Source organism: Eptatretus burgeri, unplaced genomic scaffold (genome assembly GCF_056783735.1).
Source record: "Eptatretus burgeri isolate ZD-2024b unplaced genomic scaffold, Ebu_testis_v1 Ebu_testis_scaffold_3177, whole genome shotgun sequence".
Taxonomy (NCBI): Eukaryota; Metazoa; Chordata; class Myxini; order Myxiniformes; family Myxinidae; genus Eptatretus; species Eptatretus burgeri.
Window position 1 is genome coordinate 156767 of NW_028225125.1, and position 26151 is coordinate 182917.

General features: G+C 48.4%; 2 protein-coding genes across 12 annotated transcripts in view; both read right to left on the reverse strand.

Moving 5' to 3' along the window:
* Window positions 1-26151, reverse strand: part of BTBD8 (BTB domain containing 8) — a 51797-nt gene that overhangs the window by 8215 nt on the left and 17431 nt on the right. Inside the window, exon 1 of one of the 3 annotated variants that reach the window (XR_015054837.1) lies at window positions 25664-25764. The exons of the other annotated variants lie outside the window; for them this stretch is intronic. The gene's annotated coding sequence lies outside the window, so the exon portion shown is untranslated. Of the gene's footprint in view, window positions 1-25663; window positions 25765-26151 lie in introns of those variants that run through there. 3 annotated transcript variants of the gene reach the window in all.
* LOC147006432 (target of rapamycin complex 2 subunit MAPKAP1-like) lies at window positions 1700-25670 on the reverse strand. 9 transcript variants are annotated; one of them, XR_015054846.1, is made up of 6 exons: window positions 11260-15172; window positions 9380-9469; window positions 7991-8271; window positions 7821-7939; window positions 6994-7166; window positions 1700-3104 (listed from the first exon to the last, which is right to left on the reverse strand). XR_015054846.1 is itself a non-coding variant. In XM_085868817.1 (3 exons), exons 1-3 carry the CDS (start codon window positions 7821-7823, stop codon window positions 2639-2641), a joined length of 534 nt encoding a protein of 177 aa, XP_085724943.1. In that variant the 5' UTR covers window positions 7824-8025; the 3' UTR covers window positions 1700-2638. The 9 variants fall into 9 exon arrangements, 2 of the variants coding, with proteins under 2 accessions (XP_085724943.1, XP_085724944.1); XR_015054845.1 differs by having other exon boundaries at window positions 7821-8271; window positions 11260-11603; window positions 11983-15170; XR_015054844.1 differs by having other exon boundaries at window positions 1700-2996; window positions 7821-8271; window positions 11260-15170.

A 26151-nucleotide genomic window follows, 5' to 3' on the forward strand; every position in this document is an offset into this window, starting at 1 on the left:
ATCTCACTCCGGGGGTCTTGAACTTTATTCTTCTCCCAAGACAGCGCGCGCTTGCACACCACAACGAAGCTGCTCTACTCCTCCTGACTCCGTGGAAACTATTACGGTGCAAACAAAATACCAAACAGTTCGAACAATGTCACATGATCTGATACAGCTCGATAGGTGTGTCAGATAATGTGATGCGACGCCTAGCATTTGGAACTGCCATTTCCAAAATGAATAAAAGAACGACGAAACAGAATGAAACAGCTGATGAACTTGCACGTCTGTGTTGAAGTCATAGACTTCCACAGGAAGCAGAAACTAAAGTAATGAGGCGGGAGAATGATGAGGTGGGGAATGAGATGAACTTCAACACCGACTTGCACAGGATGCAGAGAGGAAAACGATCCAAATGGAGTTGTGAACTTTTTCCAATTTGAAAATTAAAATTCCTGACTTATGGATGAATGAACGTTTCATGATGTCACGTGTATTTACCTGAACGCATCGTCATCATGATCATCATCATCAAAGCAACAATAGAGGGAGTGGGGGTGAGGGGACACACCGACAGAAGGGTTGAAGGGCAAAATATAGGGAGACTTGGACAAATAATGGGTGTGGGAGGAATGAAGGTTTCGGAAGGATGTCTGGTGAAGACAGGATGGAAACAGAAACAAGTTCTCAAGAAGGAAAAACTGGAAATTTTGAAGGAGATGGGCCTGGAGGAGGATGAGGAGGAGGAGGAGGAGGAGGGGTTAAACAGGTGCAGAAAAGATCATGGTCTTGTATCAGGGAAGATCTGACATGGTGGTGAAGATTTGTCTTGAAGAAAGAATGAGATTGTAGAGGATTTGGAGGTCGATTCCACAGGAAGGACAAAAGAGGTGTTTTACGTTGTAGGATTAGTTGTCGTGTTGCACGAGGCCTACTCCTCGGATAGCTGGCAAGCAATTTCGGTCTCTGTTTTGATGTTGTGTGTCTCGTACCGCTTCTCCCCCCCCCCAAGTATGGCATCTTCAACCTCTTCAACATTATCCTATCCCCCTCGTCGCTTCAAAAAAAAATCGAAACAACCAAAATAACTTTATTTTTCACTCCAAAACACCATCACGTTCGGCCTGTATATCCTCCCCTTTATTCTTTATCTCTCCCTTTTCTCAATATCTCCGCAAACTGAATCTTCATTGAATTAACCGCTTTTTCATTGTTTAATTTATTCATTATTTTAAAATGCTTCACTTTCCTTGTTTCTCTGTCGTGAGTACCCCACATGTTTTACAAACCTGTGGCTCCCTGAAGCTCTTGGTTCATCAACTCTCCTGCGGGACGAACACCACCAACTTTCACCGTGCCTTCAACCAAAATTACTTCCACCCACCCCATTATGTTTGTCTCCGTATTTCCAATTTGGGAATCTTGAGAAGTCAAGTTTGCAGAGGTTGTGTGCTCATGACTATCAAATCCTGCTCATGCCCTTTTATGGTGTAAAACCCCTCCATGTCAGTCGCCTCCCCCACACGACTGACAAGCCTGCGTCCTTCAAACCACATCCAGTCCGTGTGCTGCTGCACAGATTCTCTACCAAGCTGGAACAAAGCACAGACAACCTCCTTTATACCATGACCTGTAGGCTCTGGCAAAACCATTTCCATGATGTTGGTGCAAAATAGAATCACAATCACAACAACCACTCGAACGCGGGTTTCCTGAATGTTCCGTGACAACCTCTTTTATTTCCTTACAAGCAGATCTTTAAATAAATAAACCGAAGTGTGCAAGTCATTCCCTGAATGATCAACCCCCAAATAAATAAATAACATCGCACAAAACTCCCAAACACGTGAACACGCCCAGTAGGTGTCCAACATACTAATAGACATCGACACGGTTTCGTTGTTGTCTCCATCTTGAAAAACAACTTCACTCCTCCATGATGATTCCTCCTGGTGTTGCGAAAGGACCTGAAAGATCCATGATGAGCCACAAACGTCACGGCATTAGGGTCGATTCCTTCACACTCAAAGATGGTCGTCACCGATTACACGGATAGAACCTCCTCAAATGATCAGCACTGGAATGTAATGGGACGTGCAGTCTGCAGGCTGACATCCAGGGTCTACACACGTCACACCCTACCAATGGCTCTGGTATGCACGCCACAAATCAACGTCAAGGGTCTACATACACACTTGCGATGGCTCGGGTGTGCATGCCACAAGATAATGTCGAGGGTGGACACACACTGACCAGAATACCATTTACAGCCGGGTCTAAATCATCGCCCCAATTAGCAGGGCCGTTCAATGATTTCTCAGAAGGCGACCGGTTCGTGGACAACTTTCGAGAACCTTTTGAACACCCCACTCGAGCCAAGTCTTGGGATGGTACATCACATTTTGTCTGAAATGTCAGATCTCAAGAATGAACCGACTCCTTCAGATGGAGCAGCATGTGGTCTTGAACAACTGGCTGCATGACCAATGGATAAATGAAAATAAATAAAGACTGCAGATGAGTTGATGGAATCGGACCGAAGTCAGACTCACTTTCGTGGTGCCTTTCACGTGAGTAATTTCACACAAACAGTGGATACCACAACAAACACGTCACCACAACCTGCATCGATTGTTGCAGGTAATTTAAATGGCAGTTAATTGGAATTCCGAGAACATGGGATACAAAAACAGCGTTTCCAGAATGGGAAATGGCTGGGAGAGGAGTCGAGCGACGAGACCGACATTTGTGGGAGGATGGTGCTGGGGATGGCCTGGGTCGTGACCGGAGTCGGCGCGGCAATGGGTTCCGAATCCGAGACCGAAATCAGTTCGAGGATGGTCCAAGGGATGACCTGGGTCGTGACCGGAGTCGGCCTGTCCATGCGTTCCACAAAAGCCAGCGTGTGGAAGCCAAGATTACGGATGGGTTCTCTCGAGTCGAGTGGAGGAAGATCTTCGTCTACTTCTCCATCGTCCTCCACGATGCGCAGGTGGTAGGTGTCGACTTGCTCCCTGCCAGACCACGTGATATGAGAGGAGAACATCAGGGAATTCCCTTCATGTTGTAAATCTGTGTGATCTCAAAACACAAAAATTGTGTGGTCGGTTTGGAATTGTGACCTGCAGGTGATAAACAGACAGACAGACAGACAGAATAACAAAATCGACTGACCAATGGACTTGAAAATTCTTCGATTTTGCAAGTAACAAACGCAGAGGAAGGTGAAAACATAACCTCCTTCACCTTCCATGGCGGAGGAAAGAACCTGATGTACATAAGTGAAACCAAAACATGTGCACGACTTATGTGCATACATAATACATTGTGATTATATACCTGGGATTATTCCAATTGAACTGGGCCATGGATTAACAGTCAGGTTAACAGATTAATTGATTAACTGGGCCTGAGACCTGCCGATCTGCACTGCTGCGTACAATGGCGGCACGTGATTTTATTCGGGTGGAGTCAGGCCAGCTGTCCAGCCAATGGGTGTAAAGCAGTGCGATGGAGTCAGGGAAGGCGAACACTGACCCACGTATATGTGATGTTTTCTAAGTTTAAAAAGGGCATAACTCTGTGAAGATAAAACACCCTGAAACTCAAACTTGTTATCCCGCTCCCTCCCTCCTTGTAATCGTCCGGTTTGTTTGTCTGTCTGTCTGTCTGTTAGCAACTTTACGGCAAAACGGCTTTAGCAAACAACATCGAATTTAATCCACAGATGGGCAATGAACCTTGGACGACCCCATTAACTTTTGGGTCCAATTAGGTCAAAGGTCAGGGTCAGGTCACGAAAAGGTCAAAATCTTTTTCGCTCATAACTTCGTCAAAAATGGTTTAATTGACTTCAAACTAAGACTAAAATATTCCTTATTCTATTCCTTGTAATCAACATTCAGGTTAAGGATGTATCAAATTTAAATTTGATCCCCAAAATAACTTTATGCTTTAAATGGGCGGGATTTGTTGTGCCTGGCACCACTTGTTCTGTAAGTTATCATCGTAAAGCCATGTACCAAGTTTCAGTTGAATATGTCAAAGGGTATGGGGAAAAATTCTGAAAAACTACAGGTGGTCCAGATGGATGGACGGACGGTTGGACAGCAAACCAATAGTTCCCTCTGGTGAAACCAGAAGGGGACTAATAAGATATATGCATGGTTTCGTGGTGATGGACGAAATAACACAGGGTTTTGATTTGCCTTTTAATGTTCCCTTGTAAACCCTGAGCTTCTAAACCCCCCTGAAAACGCCCAAACGGCGCGCAACCCCCCAGAAACGCCCAAATCGCTCGCAGCCCCCTTGAAAACGCCCAAACGGCGCACAACCCCCCTGAAAACGCCCAAATGGCGCGAACCCCCCCGAAAACGCCCAAACAGTGCGCAACCCCCCCGAAAACGCCCAAACGGCGCGCAGCCCCCCTGAAAACGCCCAAACGGCACGCAGCTCCCCTGAAAACGCCCAAACGGCGCGCAACCCCCCGAAAACGCCCAAACGGCGCGCAACCATCCCCCGAAAACGCCCAACCGGCGCGCAACCCCCGAAAACGCCCAAACGGCACGCAGCTCCCCTGAAAACGCTCAAACGGCGCGCAACCCCCCTGAAAATGCCCAAACGGCGCGCAACCCCCAGAAACGCCCAAATGGTGCACAACCCCCCTGAAAACGCCCAAATGGTGCACAACCCCCCTGAAAACGCCCAAACGCCGCGCAACGCACTGAAAATGCACTAAAGGCGCACAACCAACCGAAAACGCCCAAAAAGCGCACAACCCCCTGAAAACGCCCAAACGGCGCGCAACCCCCCCTGAAAACGCCCAAACAGCGCGCAACCCCTGAAAACGCACAAAAGGCACGCAACCCCCTGAAAACGCACAAAAGGCGTGCAACCCCCCTGAAAACGCCCAAACAGCGTGCAACGCCCTTGAAAACGCACAAAAGGCGCGCAACCCCCCTTAAAACGCACAAAGGCGTGCAACCCCCCGAAAACGCCCAAACAGCGTGCAACCCCCCTGAAAACGCACAAAAGGCGTGCGACCCCCCTGAAAACGCACAAAAGGCATGCAACCCCCCTGAAAATGCCCAAACAGCGTGCAACCCCCCTGAAAACGCACAAAAGGCACGCAACCCCCTGAAAATGCACAAAAGGCGTGCAACCCCACTGAAAACGCCCAAACAGCGTCCAACGCCCTTGAAAACGCACAAAGGCGCGCAACCCCCTTAAAACGCACAAAAGGCGTGCAACCCCCCGAAAACGCCCAAACAGCGTGCAACCCCTGAAAACGCACAAAAGGCACGCAACCCCCTGAAAATGCACAAAAGGCATGCAACCCCTGAAAACGCCCAAACAGCATGCAACGCCCTTGAAAACGCACAAAAGGCAAGCAAATCCCCTGAAAACGCACAAAGGCGCGCAACCCCTTAAAACGCCCAAACAGCGTGCAACGCCCTTGAAAACGCACAAAAGGCGAGCAAACCCCTGAAAACGCACAAAAGGCGTGCAACCCCCTGAAAACGCACAAAAGGCACGCAACCCCCCCTGAAAACGCACAAAGGCGTGCAACCCCCATGAAAACGCCCAAACAGCGTGCAACGCCCTTGAAAATGCACAAAAGGCGCGCAACCCCCCTTAAAACGCACAAAAGGCGTGCAACCCCCGAAACGCCCAAACAGCGTGCAACCCCTGAAAACGCACAAAAGGCGTGCAACCCCCTGAAAACGCCCAAACAGCGTGCAACGCCCTTGAAAATGCACACAAGGCGCGCATCCCCTCTTAAAACGCACAAAAGGCTTGCAACCTACCGAAGTCGCCCAAACATCGTGCAACCCCCCTGAAAACGCACAAAAGGCGTGCAACCCCCCTGAAAACGCACAAACAGCGTGCAATGCCCTTGAAAACGCACAAAAGGTGTGCAACGCCCGTGAAAACGCACAAAAGGCAAGCAAATCCCCTGAAAACGCACAAAAGGCGCACAATCCCCCTTAAAACGCCCAAACAGCGTGCAACGCCCTTGAAAACGCACAAAAGGCAAGCAAACCCCCTGAAAACGCACAAAAGGCGCGCAACCCCCCTGAAAACGCACAAAAGGCACGCAACCCCCCTGAAAACGCACAAAAGGCGTGCAACCCCCCTGAAAATGCACAAAAGGCGTGCAACCCCCTGAAAACGCACAAAAGGCGTGCAACCCCCTGAAAACGCACAAACAGCATGCAACGCCCTTGAAAACGCACAAAAGGCGCGCAACCCCTTAAAACGCACAAAAGGCGTGCAACGCCCCTTAAAACGCCCAAACAGCGTGCAACGCCATTGAAAACGCACAAAGGCGCGCAACCCCCTGAAAACGCAGAAAAGGCATGCAACCCCCTGAAAACGCACAAAAGGCGTGCAACCCCTGAAAACGCCCAAACAGCGTGCAACGCCCTTGAAAACGCACAAAAGGCGCGCAACCCCCCCTTAAAACGCACAAAGGCGTGCAACCCCCCTTAAAACGCCCAAACAGCGTGCAACGCCCTTGAAAACGCACAAAAGGCGCGCAACCCCCCCCTTAAAACGCACAAAAGGCGTGCAACCCCCCTTAAAACGCCCAAACAGCGTGCAACGACCTTGAAAACGTACAAAAGGCAAGCAAACCCCCTGAAAACGCAGAAAAGGCACGCAACCCCCGAAAACGCACAAAGGCGTGCAACCCCCTGAAACCGCCCAAACAGCGTGCAACGCCCTTGAAAACGCACAAACAGCGTGCAACCCGCCCTGAAAACGCACAAAAGGCGTGCAACCCCCCTGAAAACGCCCAAACAGCGTGCAACCCCCCTGAAAACACCCAAACGGCACAACACTCCTGAAAACGCCCAAACGGCACACACAAATGACATGCAAAACACAATAACACACAAATAGCTTGTAGTTGTTGTAAATCACCTGCAGTACAAACATCTAAATAACAATACAATTGTCCACGTCTCTGCTCATCGACAACTCTCCAAGGTCATGTGAGAAAATACTCACTTGAGCTTGGGTACCCGGCCTTCGTTTGTGTACTGCCAGCAGATGAGTCCCACAACGTCTTGTACGCAAGCGTTGGCCACAACCACCACGCTCATTGACAGGTGAGTCTCGGTGTCAGAACCTCCAGGAAATAACACCTCGATTTTTTTGGTCGCCATCACACCCACAAAGACCTGCAAAGGACGTAAACGTTGTAAACTATCGTCATAACTATCAGCATGACCACCACCGACATCCGTGAACACCAAAAGGAACATAAAGAGAATGGTTTCAGGCCTGAGCTCAATCCTCGTCTCTCACCTCCAGAGAGGGCATGCAGGATGACATCGAGGTGCGCACACATGCCCCTGAGCCATCTCACCTGAGTTTGAATCACGATCCAGCTATAAGTTGTCATCCCGTTGTTTCACATGCATAGTGTTTCATCAATGTGTGTGCAGTCCCTCCGATGGACGAAAAAGCCGGGTGGCCCGTCTGCCAGTATTCCTTAGTACACATTAAAGATGCCATGGTGTCCTTCGTCAAGAGCTATCACTGGCACTATGAACAAGTTCCAAATTCTTGCCCTGAACTACAGGCGGCTAAACTACGTTCGTGGCATGCCCACGCTACCAGAAATGATGCAGCCAACACCACAGGCTGCATGCGAAATGGATGAACTTCCAGAAACAAGAATAATTTAGGATGAGACAAAAATGTTTTCAAAAAAAAAACTAAAAAAAAACTCGAGAGACAAGACAAAACGGATCACTGAAGTTACCAGGAAGAGGTGAAGCATCGAAATGAATGGGATGCTTGAACAAACCAATATTAGGGTATGTACTCACCATGTTGGAGTGAAGACCTTGTTGGAGTGCAGACTCCAATAGAGTGCAGACCTTGTTAGAGTGCAGACCCCAATGGAGAGTAGACCTTGTTAGAGTGCAGACCCCAATAGAGTGCAGACCTCGTTAGAGTGCAGACCCCAATAAAGTGCAGACCCCAATAGAGTGCAGACGTTGTTAGAGTGCAGATCTTGTGACGGTGCAGACGTTCAGCCACAAGGTTGAATATTGAAAAAGAGAGGAACTCTATTAAAATGGTTCCTTCGTTTACTAAGTAAAGTGCAGGCACACAGACCCTGACCGACCCTGCCATCGAACTTCACGAACTCCCTGAAGGGGTTGTTGACCTCCTGGGGACATTGATCCAAGCGCAAAGAAAGCACAGACTGAACGACGGCAGCCGGGCGAGGTCTCGACAATTCTTTCTTCTCAAAATCCCGTTTCAGTTCTTCTTCTACCTTGAGGATAGGGAGAACGAAGAAGAGGCACACACACGTTTACACTCAGGTTACTATGTGGGAGCAGGCATTGGCAACAGCAACACCGCACAACAAACTATGGACCGCCATCACAGTCATGGGACCATGAAGGACTCTTGAGCCAATAATTGTCTGGTTCGGACCACACCAGGGCCCAAAGAGAACTCGGCAAGTGGACAAGGACACCAATCTCTACACACACCTGAGAATGATACAATGATAATAAAACCAGGTAATTGAAGGATGTCACCATCGGTACATAAATACCTCTGCAATCCTAATCACCTCATCCACCAGTCAGAAACATAAGGGGGAAGCAAAGTCATATTTAAAGCCATATTAGAGTCCCAAAACCGGATTGCAGTCCATGCAATCGAAAACAAAGGATCACCACGACCTGAAAAACAGATTCGGGCCTGGATTTTATCACGGGACACCGAGGGAATCCTGCTGCTTGAGCATTACAAAATGACTCTCCACGCGGACATCACGCCAGCCTCGTGCACACATTGCAGCAGGTCATCAAGGACAAATGGTGGGGGGGGGGCGGGGGGGCGTTGACCCAAAGTGTGCTCCTGTCTTCAGGACAACGCACATGTGCACAAGGGGACAGGGTCGTGCAGCCGTTCGTGATTGAGGATTCAAATAGCTGGATTGACCCACCGTACGTAGTATGTACCCGGTCCATATTGACATCGGCTTTGTGACCGATTCGGCAATGACCAGGAACCGACTGTGCAGATCATAAGGAAGCTGAAAATCAAATAAAGGACTCATTTGGCTCGTCATGTCGATGCATGATATCACCAGAGCCCCGCCCCCAACTCCACATGACGTCACTCGAAGCCCCTCCCCCTTCAGCCCTTTTCTTCCCACTCAAGAACAAGAGCACCTGCTGCTTCACGGCTCGGGAACACCGGAATGGCCATGTCCCATGGAACACAACACTTGCAGCGTGAAAGCAGTCCGAGTGGACACGTCGCGGCCCCACTCGGTGGAGATGACCTCAAAGTGGAACACGACACGAAAGGGATGGATTTAGGGACACAAACCGAACAGCAATCCAAACACAACATTTCTCACCCGACATATTTGATGAAATGTCTTTCCAACACACGCTTTGGCAATTGATGTCGCTCTCGAGCTCCTTTCTCACTCTGTCCATCTGTTGCACTGAAGGACGAACGTCACGGATTGAGGAGAGCAGGGAGGGCAGGCACAAAACACATGGAATCCTTACTACTGTATAATTCACAGAGCGGTGAGTGTTTGTTAGTTGTGTTCGTTCTCCAGTTGTGGGCCGACTACATCCAGACTTGCTACGTAGGATCAGCATGACCCCAATTAGTGTGCCGTGTGGCGCCGCCTCCAGGTGGGGGAGGGTATTACAAGTCTCCTCCATTTACAGTACAGTGCAGTGTTTCTGTCCGCACGTTTTCTCGTACAGTGAGGGGTTAAATGTGTACCGTGTAGCGCTGCCTCCAGGTGGGGGAGGATATTACAAGTCCCCTCCATTTACAGTACAGTGACAGTGTTCCTGTCCGCACGTTTTCTCGTACAGTGAGGGGTTAAATGTGTACCGTGTAGCGCCGCCTCCAGGTGGGGAGGAAATTACAAGTCCCCTCCATTTACAGTACAGTGCAGTTTCTGTCCGCACGTTTTCTCGTACAGTGAGGGGTTAAATGTGTACCGTGTAGCGCCGCCTCCAGGTGGGGGAGGATATTACAAGTCCCCTCCATTTACAGTACAGTGCAGTGTTTCTGTCCGCACGTTTTCTCGTACAGTGAGGGGTTAAATGTGTACCGTGTAGCGCCGCCTCCAGGTGGGGAGGAAATTACAAGTCCCCTCCATTTACAGTACAGTGAAATTGTTTCTGTCCACACGTTTTCTCGTACAGTGAGGGGTTAAATGTGTACCATGTAGCGCCGCTTCCAGGTGGGGGAGGATATTACAAGTCCCCTCCATTTACAGTACAGTGCAGTGTTTCTGTCCGCACGTTTTCTCGTACAGTGAGGGGTTAAATGTGTACCATGTAGCGCCGCTTCCAGGTGGGGAGGAAATTACAAGTCCCCTCCATTTACAGTACAGTGAAATTGTTTCTGTCCACACGTTTTCTCGTACAGTGCGGGGTTAAATGTGTACCATGTAGCGCCGCTTCCAGGTGGGGGAGGATATTACAAGTCCCCTCCATTTACAGTACAGTGCAGTGTTTCTGTCCGCACATTTTCTCATACAGTGAGGGGTTAAATGTGTACCGTGTAGCGCCGCTTCTAGGTGGGGGAGGATATTACAAGTCCCCTCCATTTACAGTACAGTGCAGTGTTTCTGTCCGCACATTTTCTCATACAGTGAGGGGTTAAATGTGTACCGTGTAGCGCCGCTTCCAGGTGGGGGAGGATATTACAAGTCCCCTCCATTTACAGTACAGTGCAGTGTTTCTGTCCGCACGTTTTCTCGTACAGTGAGGGGTTAAATGTGTACCGTGTAGCGCCGCCTCCAGGTGGGGAGGATATTACAAGTCCCCTCCATTTACAGTACAGTGACAGTGTTTCTGTCCGCACGTTTTCACGTACAGTGAGGGGTTACATGTGTACCGTGTAGCGCCGCCTCCAGGTGGGGGAGGGTATTACAAGTCCCCTCCATTTACAGTACAGTGACAGTGTTCCTGTCCCCACGTTTTCTCATACAGTGAGGCGTTTTGCATCATGGATGTAACCCGGTTTATTTATTTTTCCTCTGCAGAGCTGTCATTTGCCTATACACCGCCCAAATGTAGGTATGACTCAGAAGAACGTGTTATGTGCTGAAAACAACACCGCCCTTTGGGCGGGTACTCTGCCGGTAATAATAATTTGGATACTCGTACAAAATGGACCGCCGACTGCAAATAAATATCACATTCACCTTTAAAACAAGAACATCAGGATCCAGACGAAAGACCGCGACCATTTGTGGCCACTCACCGGTGTTCGAGCGAAAACGGACGCCGAGATTGCATCCCAAGGTGATATCCATGGACAATGGGGACTCGACCGGAAGGTTTGTGTCGACGCTGCGCTCCCGGGCCGCCGCGTCCTCACCAAGGAGGACGGACAAGCTGTGAGCGTGACCCTTGTCCGCGGGTTCCGATGATCGCGTCGAGAGCCGAGATCCGAGCCAGGTGACATCGCGATCTTTGAACACCATGTCGCACAATCCGGTATCGTCGCCGGTGACGTGCGATTGCTTGATGAGATTGAGCAACACCGCCGGGTCATCGTAGAAGGTCATGTCTCCCGGCGAGAGACCGCTGCCGCTGTTCCCGATGCTGGATGTGCACAAAGTACGACAAAGCACGAAATCTCCTACTCCGATACCGTGAAGGGGGACAAAGGATTGTTTAACAGCTTGGTCGAGGCTCAAATAACTGGATCCTGTCTGTCGAGGTTTCCCCCAGACATCACAATAGTTATACCTGTCGGACTACGCAATCACCCATCCACACCCAACTCCCCACCAGTCCGACCCACGCTCATTTACCCCTGCATCCTCCTCTGGTCCCGATCGTGTTCTATTTTAAACCACCTCCCCTTGCCGTTGCCCTTGATCTCAAAGTGTCAGGGATATAAACGACGTGTGACGTCATCTCAGGTGTAAAGACGAAAAGAAGAACCTCGTGAGAGAGAGAAACAACACAAACGCCGTACCTGGGTTCGCACGATCTTCTCACCTGAGAGCTAATCCAGGTATGAATCCGATCCGTCCGGTTGCAGATCTTCGAAGTACCAACCTTCCTTTTCACCTTCACCGGCACACGTCACCACAACGGTCCCGCCCACATTAATTAACCACGCCCCCAAGCATCGAATTCTTTTAACCTTCACCAGCACACGTCACCACAACGGTCCCGCCCACATTAATTAACCACGCCCCCAAGCATCGAATTCTTTTAACCTTCACCAGCACACGTCACCACAACGGTCCCGCCCACATTAATTAACCACGCCCCCAAGCATCGAACACCAATCGTCGAACACGATGTTCACGTGATCGATCACGAGACCCGAATTACGGCTATTCGCCCAACAGGTGCGAACCGTGCACCTCGGGTTCAGTACTTTACCTGTTTTGGTGCACACCTGGGCGCCGTCTGTTTATCAAGGACTCATCGAGGGCAGGTGCTTACCTGCGCAGTACAAGCTCCGCGGATATCCGTTTAACTTCACCACCACAATCTACTCGCGATTATCCGTTGTGAAGCTGCGAACTCTCCAGTTGTCACACAACTCGGGATGTTTGATTACCTGTTCATACACTGTACATGTAAAACCCACGAACACGTGTGCACGGTGAACCCTCGTGCCACCTGAGTGTGTCTATTAATTACGTACCGTTTGAACGTGAAGCGGACCGTGAGTGTGTCTATTAATTACGTACCGTTTGAACGTGAAGCGAACCGTGAGTGTGTCTATTAATTACGTACCGTTTGAACGTGAAGCGGACCGTGAGTGTCTATTAATTACGTACCGTTTGAACGTGAAGCGGACCGGTAGTGTCTATTAATTACGTACCGTTTGAACGTGAAGCGGACCGTGAGTGTGTCTATTAATTACGTACCGTTTGAACGTGAAGCGGACAGTGAGTGTCTATTAATTACATACCGTTTGAACATGAAGCGGACAGTGAGTGTCTATTAATTACGTTCTGTTTAAACGTGAAGCGGACCGTGAGTGTGTCTATTAATTACGTATTGTTTGAACGTGAAGCGGACCGTGAGTGTGTCTATTAATTACGTCCCGTCTGAACGTGAAGCGAACCGTGAGTGTGTCTATTAATTACGTACCGTTTGAACGTGAAGCGGACCGTGAGTGTGTCTATTAATTACGTACTATTGAAGCTTAACTGCGTCTATTAATTAGGTTCATTAATTGCGGTTTTTGAAATTACGGATTTTTACACATCTGGAGCCCTTCCACCTTTTACACCGCTGAGATCTTTTACACCCCTTCAGAACATTTTAGACCTTTTAAAGCCCCTTAGACTCTCCTTCGACCCCTTGCCCCTTTAGATATATTGACCCAATTTAGATACTTCAGGACCTTTTATACCCATTTAAGACACTTTAGACTCCTGAAGACTTTTACACCCTTTAGATTGCTTAGACCCTGGATCCTTCATACCTTTTACACCCGAAGACCGTGTAGATCCGATAAAAATTGGTAAAACCCTGAAAACCTATAAAACCCTTTACAAACTTAAAGACCCCGTTGGACCCTTTAGAACCCTAAGACCCGAAAGACAACGTTAGACCTTTTTGACCTGTAATTCCTGTTCAACAATACAACTTAGACATATTATATACTTGAGATCACTTTTCACCATTTAAAACCCTTTTAGACTCTCTTAGGTACTTTAGATCACATCGATCCCTTGACCCTTTAGACTGAAAAAACCTCTTGACCCTTTTGATCAATTTAGATCCATTGATACACCCTAAGACCTTTTAAGAGCCCTTCTACCCCTTACATGCCCGGTGTTGGCTTAATGGTTCGGGTGGTGGGCTTGAGATCCCAGGATCCTGAGTTCAAATCCTGATTGGGAGTTGAATTAATACTAGGTGGGGTTGATTCTGCCTGTCATCCTTCTGAGGTCGGCAAAATAAGTGCCGGCTTGCTGGTATCTTGCGTCGGAGTGGTGACCCGTCCAGGATTGAGCACAATAGCCAAGGAGACTGCTTTGGCAGCACCAACGCTCTGCACAGAGTATGGTCCCGATGAATGGATGGATGGATGGATGGATACCGCTAAGACTCCTGAAGACACTGATACCCTTTTGACCTCGTGACCCTGAAACCTTCAGACCCTTTAAACCCCTTAGATCCTAGCTACTATTGGAAAATAACCTTTAGACCTCTCAGATATTTAGACCCCTATTCGACCCTTTGTTCCACTTCGACCATTTCGACCTTTACACCTGTCGGAAGGTAAATTATTACAGGAAATAACATTTACCTGCGAGCAGCAGAACCAGCACGATTTCCATGTTCACAGAGCAGGTGTAGCTCCTCCAACACCACCGGGGCACAACGACTGTGGTCGGTACTCGGAGAGAGTCCGATCACAATCCGGGACTTCCCTTATCACGGGATCATTCACCTCCTCGAGGAGGAAAACCACATCTCACCACGTGGCCTCGGTAACAACTACACCACGTGATCTCTGTAACAACTACACCACGTGATCTCTTTAACAACCACACCACGTGATCTCTGTATTAACCACACCACGTGATCTCTGTAATAACCACACCACGTGATCTCTGTAATAACCACACCACGTGTTTTGTTTCAATATCGAACATGTTCCCTTCATCCCCGTATTCCCAATGTGGAGCGATGAAGCCAATGCTCTTTAACTCATCCTACAGGACACATGAACCACCATGAGACCCCATGAAAGACGAGTTTATCTCCCATCCCTTACTCGGCGGCCATATTGATATTACTTCTCGATTTCACTTCAATTTAATTCAACGACAAACGACACGTGACCTCTTTGTCTCCTTTTCCCGTTTGTCCCCGATTTGTAAGCAAATCTAACAATATGAGGGAAGTCGGGACATCAGGAATCGAGGAATGATTTACCGCTGGTGGAACAGAAACACGAGATCGAGACGCAGAACTTCGTATTGGGAGTGTGTGACGTCATAGCGCGCATGCGCAGTTGGGTTCTCGCCCTGGGTGCAGAACTCCTCGTTTAAGTGCGTGACGTCATAGCTCGCATGCGCAGTTGGGTTCCCGCACTGGACGCAGAACTTCGTCTTGGGAGTGCGTGACGTCACAGCGCGCATGCGCAGTTGGGTTCCCGCCCTGGGCGCAGAACTCCTCGTTTAAGTGCGTGACGTCATAGCGCGCATGCGCAGTTGGGTTCCCGCACTGGACGCAGAACTTCGTCTTGGGAGTGCGTGACGTCATAGCGCGCATGCGCAGTTGGGTTCCCGCCCTGGGCGCAGAACTCCTCGTTTAAGTGCGTTACGTCATATCGCGCATGCGCAGTTGCGTTCATGCCCTGAGTCTGGATCAGAGATGAACAATGCCACGTGGACCTCGCGAGCTTGGTTGACTCAGAATTTTATAAATGTGGAGCACGGACAGAGAACCATCGGTTGGCAACGACAGCAGAGGCTTTGATGGACTGAATTCCCTCTTGCATTGAAAGGTAACTCTAATTATTAATTATTAGCCCCGTTGGATTGAGTCCGAACTGAGTGCGTGCGTGCGTGCGTCCTCAACCATATCTCGGACATGTGCGGACAGATTTTTCGTGGACCCCGCGTGTTCACGGATCATAAAGTGTGGCCTGCTTCTACATTCGCGCTTCGTGTATTTGCAGTTTTTCCCAATTATCTTACTGTACTTCCAATCATCAGCGAGGTCATGGAATCCATCATCACAGTTGACATTAAATCATTCCTTTTCTCCAACAGCCTCATCTCAGATCATCAATTCGGATTCAGACCTGATCACTCTACCTTAGACATTCTGCTTCTACTCTCCCAACAATGTTGGAGGCCCTCAACATCAGACGTGAGATCAGGGCCGTCACTCTGCACATATCTCAAACTTTCGATGATCTGGAATCCTGCCTTGCTCTCCAAACTGCCGACGGAATTCAAGGCCAACTCCACTCTTGGATGACTGACTTTCTCTCCTCTCATAGCCAACTTGTCTCTCTCAGTGAAACCCTTTCATCTCCTCTCCTTGTCAAGGTTGGAGTACCACAAAGCACTATTTTAGGCCCCATCTTATTCCTCATCTTCACCAATGATGCCACTGACTCTGGAAAATCATCCATCTCTTTGTTGTGATGACTTCACTCTCTGCTGTCATCTCTCATCCTTCTGACACAGGCAGCAGCCTCTTGCCTCTCCTCAGACCTTGACAAAATCGCAAACTGCTCAAACACTTGGAAGACGTCTTTCGATCCTGAGAAATCCTCCACTCACGCTCTTTCTGAAAGGACCGTACCGCAAGTCTTCCCATCTGCTTTCTCACCAACCCTTTTGAAGAGGTTCAATCACTCAAACTCTTGGGTCTCACTCTCAGCCATGATCTCTCTTGGAAAAGCTACATTTCAAAGTTGGCCTCCAAATCCAGACACCGGGTGAACATCCTTAGTCGTGCGAAGTCCTTCCTTGGCACACCTGAGCTCCTATCCACCTACAAGGCTTTCATCCACAGCTTGATGGAGTACTGCTCTCCCCTCTCGGCTGGCTCCCCTGCCTCACATCTTGCTCAGCTTGATGCCATGGAAACAAATGCTTTCAAGATCATTGGAATCTCTCGCAATGAAGCTGAGTCGAAGGACCTATCACTTTTCCATTGTCAACAGGTCGGTGGGCTGTCTCTTCTGCCTCATTTCTGGACTTGCACCTCTGCTCTCTCTCCATGCTCTGTCCCCCTCAGGTATCTACAGGATGCACGTGGTCCACCATCAACCTCCTTCTCGTGAAACTGCCAGAATCCAGAACCACTGTCAACCTCCACTGATTTATTCCTCTCTTTTCCCACCTGTGGAACCACCTTCCACATTCTCATCAATCTCATTCCTCCCTCCAGGTCTTCAAGACAGCTGTTCACCACCATCTCAAGTCATCCCCCATCCAAAATCATGATCTTTTCTGCACCTGTTAAACCACCCTGCACCCCTCCCCAAAATTTCCTTATGTGTCCATATTGTTAGGGTTGTCATTTTGTTAGGGTGTGCATGGTTGTGTACTCACACAACCACATCCCTTGTATATCATCATTACCTGCGTCCCTTGTTTGTCCATCTCCGTCTACTTTCTCTCTCCGCCCTGCTGCCCTCAGTGTACTGCAGTTAGAGCAGAGGGTGGTGGCCTCTTGACAGAGGAGTCCGAAGTGAAGGCCTGCTGGGCCGGTTACTTTGAGCGGTTGTACCAGGCTGATCTACCAGCTATCGAGTTGGACGTCAGGGGTGTTACAATCGCTGTTGCTGACTCTCCAATCAACTGTGGTCCACCTTCGCTTGTGGAAACAGGCTGCTCCAGGGGTTGAAATGGGGTAAAGCTCCAGGGATCTGTGGCATCCATGCTGAACTTCTCAAGGCTGGTGGAAATGCTGCACTCGTGTCATTGCATGCAGTTCTGTGCTCTGCCTGGAACACAGGCATCATCCCAACTGATTGGAAGAGGGGCCTTGTTGTCCCTCTCTGGAAAGGGAAGGGTGATCGCCAAGACTGCAACAACTACCGAGGGGTGACGCTGCTCTCAGTGCCGGGCAAGGTCTTTGCTCGGATAATTCTTGAGAGGGTTCGCCACCATATGCTTGAGCACCAGCGTCCAGAGCAGTCAGGCTTTACACCAAAGAGGTCAATGATTGACCGTATCCTTGCTCTTCGTGTCCTCACCGAACGCAGACGAGAGCTTCGGCAGGGGCTGCTTGCAGCCTATGTTGATCTCTGTAAAGTGTTCGATTCAGTGAATCGGGATGCCCTCTGGAGGATTCTTGGTCTTCGTGGGGTGCCACCAAAACTGATCGATCTGATGTCTGAACTCCACTCTGGTACTGAGAGTGCTGTGAAGTGTGGTGGTACCATCTCTGACTTATTTCCAGTTGTTACTGGAGTTCGTCAGGGATGTGTACTTGCCCCCACACTTTTCAGCACTTGTATGGACTGGATTTTAGGGAGGATGTCGGAAAGATCAAACTGCGGTGCATCGTTTGGGAATGTCAAGATCTCGGACCTTGATTTCGCATATGATGCAGTCATCTTTGCGGAGACTTCAGACATCCTTTTGGGGGCCCTCAAGGTGCTGAATGAGGTGTCGGAACCGCTGGGATTACGGGTTTCTTGGGTCAAAACTAAGATCCAGGCTTTCAATGACATCTTGGATGCTGCTGTCCTGTCTGTATCTGTTTGTGGTGAGGATGTTGAGGTCGTGGAGAGATTCACTTACCTTGGCAGTGATATTCATGTCTCTGCTGGCTGTGAGTCAGAGGTCAATAGACGTCTGGGTCGGGCCTGGGGAGTCATGGATTTACTGGATCATGGGGTGTGGCGCTGCCTGTACCTGTGCGGGAGGACGAAAGTCCGAGTCTTCAGGTCCTTGGTACTTCCAGTCTTGCTCTATGGATGCGAGACTTGGACTCTGATCAAGGATCTGAGACGGAGACTTAATTCCTTTGGTACCAGGTCTCTTCGGAGAATCCTTGACTATCGCTGATCAGATTTTGTGCCCAACGAGCAGTTGCTGAGAGAGACTCGGATGAGATTTGTTACCTGCATAGTCCGTGAGCCTCAGTTGCGGCTGTATGGACATGTGGCTCGTTTTCCTTACTCTGATCCTGCTCACCAGATTCTCTCAGCGAGGGAGTCTCATGAGTGGAGGAGGCCAGTGGGCCGACCACGTGCCTCATGGTTACAGCAGGTTGACCATCATCTCACGGAGATGGGGATGGGCCTGGCATCTGCCTGGGGGAAGGCCAGACGGAGGCCCCTGGAGTACTGGCGGAAAGTGGACGCAGCGACGTGCTGTTCTGGTACATGCTCCCATACCTGACCTGTCCTGACTCAGAACAGGAGAGAAAGAGGACAGACAATGTTGCTTTTTGCAATATGGACTATGAGGTTTTTTTTTTAGTCATATCTGGATTGAACTATTGTGAATCTATCTACATTACATTGCATGGATAACATGTGGATTTCCATGTATATATTAAATTGAGGAGACAATACATTGTGCAAATTTCAGATTAATTTCTTCCGAAAATATTCTCTATTGAATCGCAGTTTTGTCGCACTCTCAGGGGTCCCAGGACAGATTATCATTTTTTTCTCCAATCAGTCACAATTTAGTTTCATAGGTCGCCAATCCCTCACAAAGTTGTCTCACATTTGTCGCACCTTCTGACTCACGGAAACCAAATTGCGAAGGGTTCAAGATCGGTTCGAGACAACCGCGACGACTCTGTGACTATTTTGAGATAAAATTTGTCGCACGAATTTTTTGAACATGTTCAAAATTCCAGCGACACCAGAGCGACGTCCTGAGACTCACGCGAGGAGATTGAGAACCACCGCAAACGTTTCCAGACACTTTGGAGAATCCCGTTCGCATTTTGTCGTGAGCTGTCGCAGCCCAGTGAGATACAGGCTTAACCTGCGCCTGTCCACCATGGGTCACCGAGGGAATTACAGCACAGGCTTGACGGGCCAAACGTCCTCTCCGTTCATCAAAGTGCTTTCCTGTGCTCGTGTCCTGCCCTCATAACTCTCCTGTTCCTCACACTCACACAACTACGCACACACACTCACACCACATACACTCACACAACATACACCCTCACACAACCACGCACACACACACACACACACACACACTCACACTCACACCACATACACACTCACACAACCATGCACACACACACCACATACACACTCACACAACCACACACACACACACACACAACACATACACACTCACTCAACCACGCACACACACACCACATACACACGCACACAACCGCGCACACACACACACATACACACTCACACACACACACACACACACACAAACACCACATACACACTCACACAACCATGCACGTCGCTCACACACACATCACATACACACACACACATACCACACACTCACACACACCACACACTCACACCATATACACACACCACATGCACACTCCACACACACACTCACACAACCACGCACACACACACACACACCACATACACCACACACTCACACATATACACACCGCACACTCACACACACACTCACACATTCACACTCACACAACCATACACACACACACACCACACCACATACACACACAGTCACACATACACACATTCACACAACCATGCACAATCACATACACCATACAATCACACCATATACACACACACACACCACATACACACACCACACACATACACACACTCACACCACATACACACACACCACATACACACACCACACACATACACACACTCACACAACCATGCACACACACACACATACGCCACACACTCACATACACACACATACACACACTCACATACACACAACCATGCACACTCACACACACCACATACACACACCATATACACACTCACACACACCACACAACCATGCACACTCACACACACCACATACACACACACCACACATTCACACCATATACACACACCACACATTCACACCCTATACACACACACCACATACACACTCCACACACACACTCACACAACCACGCACAAACACACACCACATACACCACACACACACATACACACCACATACTCACACATGCACACACTCACACAACCATGCACACTCACACACACCACACACACACTCACACACACCACATACACTCTCACACCATATACACACACCACACTCTCACCACATATACTCACCCAATATACACACACCCCACATACACACTCACACCACATACACACTCACCCCCTACACACTCACACCCCATACACACTCACCTACACCACACACACACTCACACCATATACACACTCACCACATACACACACACCACATACACACTCACACCATATACACACTCACACACACCACATACACACTCACACCACATATACTCACCCAATATACACACACACACCACATACACACTCACACCATATACACACACACACACCACATACACACTCACACCATATACACACTCTCCACATACACATCACACCATATACACACTCACACACACCACATACACACTCACACCACATATACTCACCCAATATACACACACACACCACATACACACTCACACCATATACACACACACACACACCACATACACACTCACACCATATACACACTCTCCACATACACATCACACCACATACACACTCACACCATATACACACTCACCACATACACTCACAGCATCTACACACACACACACACACCACACAACCACGCACACACACAATGAACTTCCACTCGACCTTGCATGACATCGGCCCGATTCCTCGTATTCCCGCCCCCCGATCATTGCCGGTTCTTCTGAGAAGACTCTTCCGAACACGTTTTGTCTCTCCCGTTCAATATATTAACTATCCACACCACATCCCTTCGAATCGAGCACTTTTATTGGTTTTTAATCACAAACGTTAAACCCACCGACTCTCTTCAGCGATCAGCACGAAGCGAGGCGCCAAGGAGCGCGTCACGTGACTTATCCTGCGTGTGCACGCGCGCCCATCGGTGTGGCATGCAGGATCGAGGGATTCTTCTTCTTCTTATTCTTCTTCTTCTTCTTCTTCTTCTTCTTCTTCTTCGCCCACAGCACCCTCCCGCTTCAGTCGGTTTTTCACGAACGAGGGTTGGCAGCGACGTCGGACGAGAAAATGGTCGAAAAGTCATGTTCGTACTCGTGATGGTAGTGGTGATACTGGTAGTCGTAATGTTAGCACAAGTGGTAGTCGTGATGTTAGTCGTAATTACGGTAGTAGCAGCGGTGCAGTACCAAATTTCGAGGTACCGTTGCCCTGCAAAAATGTTGGCTGTGACGTCATCGCCAGATTTTTCAAGCGTCAGCACGACACGAACCATTTGAGTCCCCAAAATGAGTAATAAATTAAATAAAGAGCACATACGTTTCACGACCGTGATAAAAAGCCTGCTGCGTTGCCTCAATCTCATACAACTTGGCAAATGTCAAGGGTTTGTTTTTTGGCAGTGTGTCTCGCAATTTAGGTCCTGGAACGTTCCTCGTCCGAACAAGTCTCTTTTCAATGAAAGACACGAGAAGATCAGTGCCATGTGATTTCGCGTTGAGCAGAGATTGTTGGATATCATCTGTAGCCAGGTCCTTGTTTGCGAAGCTTTGGAGAACTGTTGGTGATGAGTCAAGAGAAAAGGGATGGAATCTCTGTAACACTGCCAGAACTGCAGCCTCATCAGCATTGTCACGTTGGTTTCTGGAGTTGGTGGATTCACTGTGGATGAGGTGATCGTCTTTGCCAAGGTTGAACATGCTCCTGGTATTCATAGCAATGTGGGCCCTCAAGTTGTATGCCAACGCCCAACGACTCAGAGCAGATGAGGTTTTGGTTATTCCCACAATGCCACCCACCACCCTTTTTACCAACAGCATTCATCCACTCTTGGCTCATGTCGGGGCTCACCTGATTAAATGTCTGAGCTGAACCTTTCACGACAAAGTTTCCTCGCTCAAATTCCTCAAACACCTCACCCGGGAGTTGGTGCATTTCAGCTAGATCGATGGCAAAGGCCATGTCAGATGCTCGTGCTCTGACAGCGGCATCACTTTTACCCTCGGTGACAGTGTACCAATCTTTCTGTGCAGCTTCTTGGAATGTAACATCTGCATGTCCTTCAATGATGCAGACAGGAATCAACTCATTCATAGCTGTGGGGACATCAAGCTTGGTTTTATTGGACGGCTTGAGATTGCTCAACAGTAAGTCAGGAGCCGGCCCTCTCTGCCATGCTGCAGCTTGCGTCGCTTGAAAGGTTTTCATCCCATCCAGTGTCGCATCGTTTATATCAATATTATCTGCTGTGAAATGTACAAACCTATCTCTCAGCAACTTAGGTGGAATGACAGCACCAGTCTGAGGATGCATAGTTAAGAGTGTGCTTTCGGCAAGAGATGTGTCCAACTTCAAAACTGATTCATAACTTATGGTGTGTCCAGCACTGTGGAAAAGTTGAGGAAGTTTCTTTGATCTCGTTGCCTGATGCAGCGTGCTGCCGAGTCCAATATGTTTTGGTGTCCACTTCTTTCCGTCACTGACACCGAACACCATATCTTGACCAACACTGAGCACCTTGATTCTTACTGGAATAACATCGGTGCTGTCTGGTTCGCTGTCCAGTACCGAAGGACCTTCATACAGCAGTCTCAGGAACATATACAGTGAGTCGGGACACACAATCCGCAGCCTTCTCGTCACTGATATCAAAACCTGTATGCCCTGGGTGCGCCAAGATATCTCCACGGAGTTTCAATGCCACGTGCACCAATGACATGAAAATATCACTCTCAGGTTTGAATGCAGGTATTTTCAACAAGTCATCATCCGATTCCGCAACAGGCATTTCTGATAAAGGTACATGCTTGTACTTGGAAGGGAAAAGTAGACATCTGTCATTTGTTGCTGTTCGATCTGGCAAAACGATGATGTCGAACACATCTCCTGTACGGGCAATAAGACTTTCCTTGAAGGAAGATCGACGACTTACATATGATTGGGGGATGGTGACATCCCCATACCCCAGCTGATATGCAGTAACGATCCCAAACTGTAGATAGTTCTCGAACACATCCTTTGTCGGCGAAATGTTGCAACTCGTTGCACAGCCATGCCATGGCGATATCAATGTCTTTGCTACCTTTTTTTTTAGCTTTAGCTACTGACTTTGAGAAACCACTGTGACAAGCTAAGTGATATTTGGCTTCAGCCGCTATGAGATCGCTCACGCCTGCAAGACGAACAGACAGATTTCGATCAAATCCTGCAGCCTGCAGAATCTCCTGGCTCTTCTTCAACGTCATTACAGAAATGGTCCTCTGTTTCTATGAAGACGTTTGACAGAACAGACACCGATTCCAGTCCATCGGCGTGACAGATTTGCGACCTGGCATGGAACGTTTACCAGTATCCGCAGAAGTACTTGCTTCTGTTGAGCATCCTTGTCTTTGGAACTCATTCTGCACTCTCTCGATTTTGCCCTTGTCGGTATATTGTGCATAACAGTTTCTGTGCCATACTAGTGAACTTGTAAATCCTGATGTGAAAGCATTCTCGATTCGATCGATTGCATCGTGGTATTTGGAGTCTCTAAGTGTTCTCCTGGTGGAGGTGACTAGTTGTATGCGTTTCAAACCTTGATCACTGGAATCCCTAAGCTCATCCTTATTGTATTTTTGACAGATAATACACAGGTTGTGTGACACAGGGGATGATGGGCTCTTCAAGTTAATCAGTGGGTCCATCTTTGTTCTGAAACATGAAATGAAATATCATGTGGAGGTAAAAGAAATACTGTAGAACGAAAAAAAAAGTCAACAGGGACACTGTATAATCGGAAAGTTACCATAACATTGAATATTCTTTCAGATTTTTTTTAAAGATCAAGTGATTAAATATGGATGGTCAGGTAGTAGATGACCACTACGTATTCTGAAATACTTCAACACTACATTGTGCTCCCTTGCATGGCAAGAAACAATGGTATGACATGAGATATAAAAGAAATTCAAAATGTTACCCGAACAAAATAGCGGACATTTTGTTTTTCATTTTTCGCGCCTTCAAACAAAAAATTCAGCCTGGTAACGTATTCTTTTGGATTGAGCACAAATCAATTCGGTTAAAAAGTCAAGTTACCAACTTTTACCTAAAATGCCTGTGGGGGTTCGAATTCCTGATTATCCGTCGAGTGTAAGAAAAGGCAGCTTGAAGGGAAGAGAAGGCAGCGTGGAGGGAAGGGAAGGCAGCGTGAAGGGAAGGGAAGGCAACATGATGAGATGGGAAGGCAGCGTGAGGTGACCTGAAGGGAGCATGAGGGGAAGGGAAGGCACCGTGAGGGGAAGGGAAGGCACCGTGAGGGGAAGGGAAGTGCGATACAAAGTACCCAAAGAGCAACATTTTCTTTTTAACTCCTGGGTTCGATGTAAAACCAGACGGGAGCATTTAAAACCCACGCGATCTTCCTGGTAAATTAAAAACGAAACCGTCAGTCCTTAAACAATCCCCTGAACAGAGGGAGAGGGGAAATTTGTCTTTTCATTTCGACTCAATGACAACATCAACAATGAGGAGCAGTTAAAGGGGATCACGTGGATGGTGATAGTTCGTCATTTTCATAGAGTGAAGGGAAGATCATGAGAGGACAGACTCGGGGAGGGGATTCCATAGTTTAGAAACGAGGTACACAAATCACTGGAGGTGAGCAGTTAACCTGGATTTGGGGAGAGAAACAAGGTGTGGTTTGTTACCTGAACCAATGCAGCGCCTGGCCGGGCTCATAAGGGGACAAATTACTGAGAATGAAGGAAGACACATCTCAAATAAGTAGACAAAACCAGCTTACAAAAGAAGTTCATAGTATGTGTCCAGTATGACGACTTCGATCTCAGTCTTTAGGTTAAGAGTATCAATTCGGAGTTGAGTGAGTATGTAGGAGTGTATCTACAAGGTGGAGTTAGTTTGTCATGGTGGAACTGAAATTGATGAGCCAATCTTAAGCAGTTGGGCAATGGGTATAGCCCTTAATGACTGCAATAACATTGTTGATTCCATTATCTCATGCTGGGAAGGGAAGAAGGCTCACAGTCGTACAGAAGTTCAGAGGGTCCGTTGTGGCACCTTCTTCGGAAAGGAATGACAGGTAACCTTCAACAGTGAGGTGAGATGACCCTCAAAGGTGGATCTGCACAAGAGGTTTAATAGAGGAACAGCTTGTTAAGATTCACAGGTTTTGAGGAAGTGTGTCCTGCACTGATACCATCGGGACCATTTGCTAGTGAAGAGTCCATGTTGAAATACCTCTCCACCTTTGCAGGTGAGAAGTGCTCTTGTTCCTGGCAGTTACCTGTGATTTGGGGAGATATGAAACAGGTAAGGGAGGGATTCACTGTGTCCTGAGATCCTCCTTTGAGAGCAAAGTGAGTGGTGTGATCTCATTGACTTGGTCATCATTAAGGTTTTACAAATACCATCAGTTTCATGAACGGATTACTTCTTGTACTTGACTCAGTGGCCCAATGGATAAGGCTTCGGCCTCCTCAGCTGTTTCTCATGCCAATCTGTGTTGGAGAC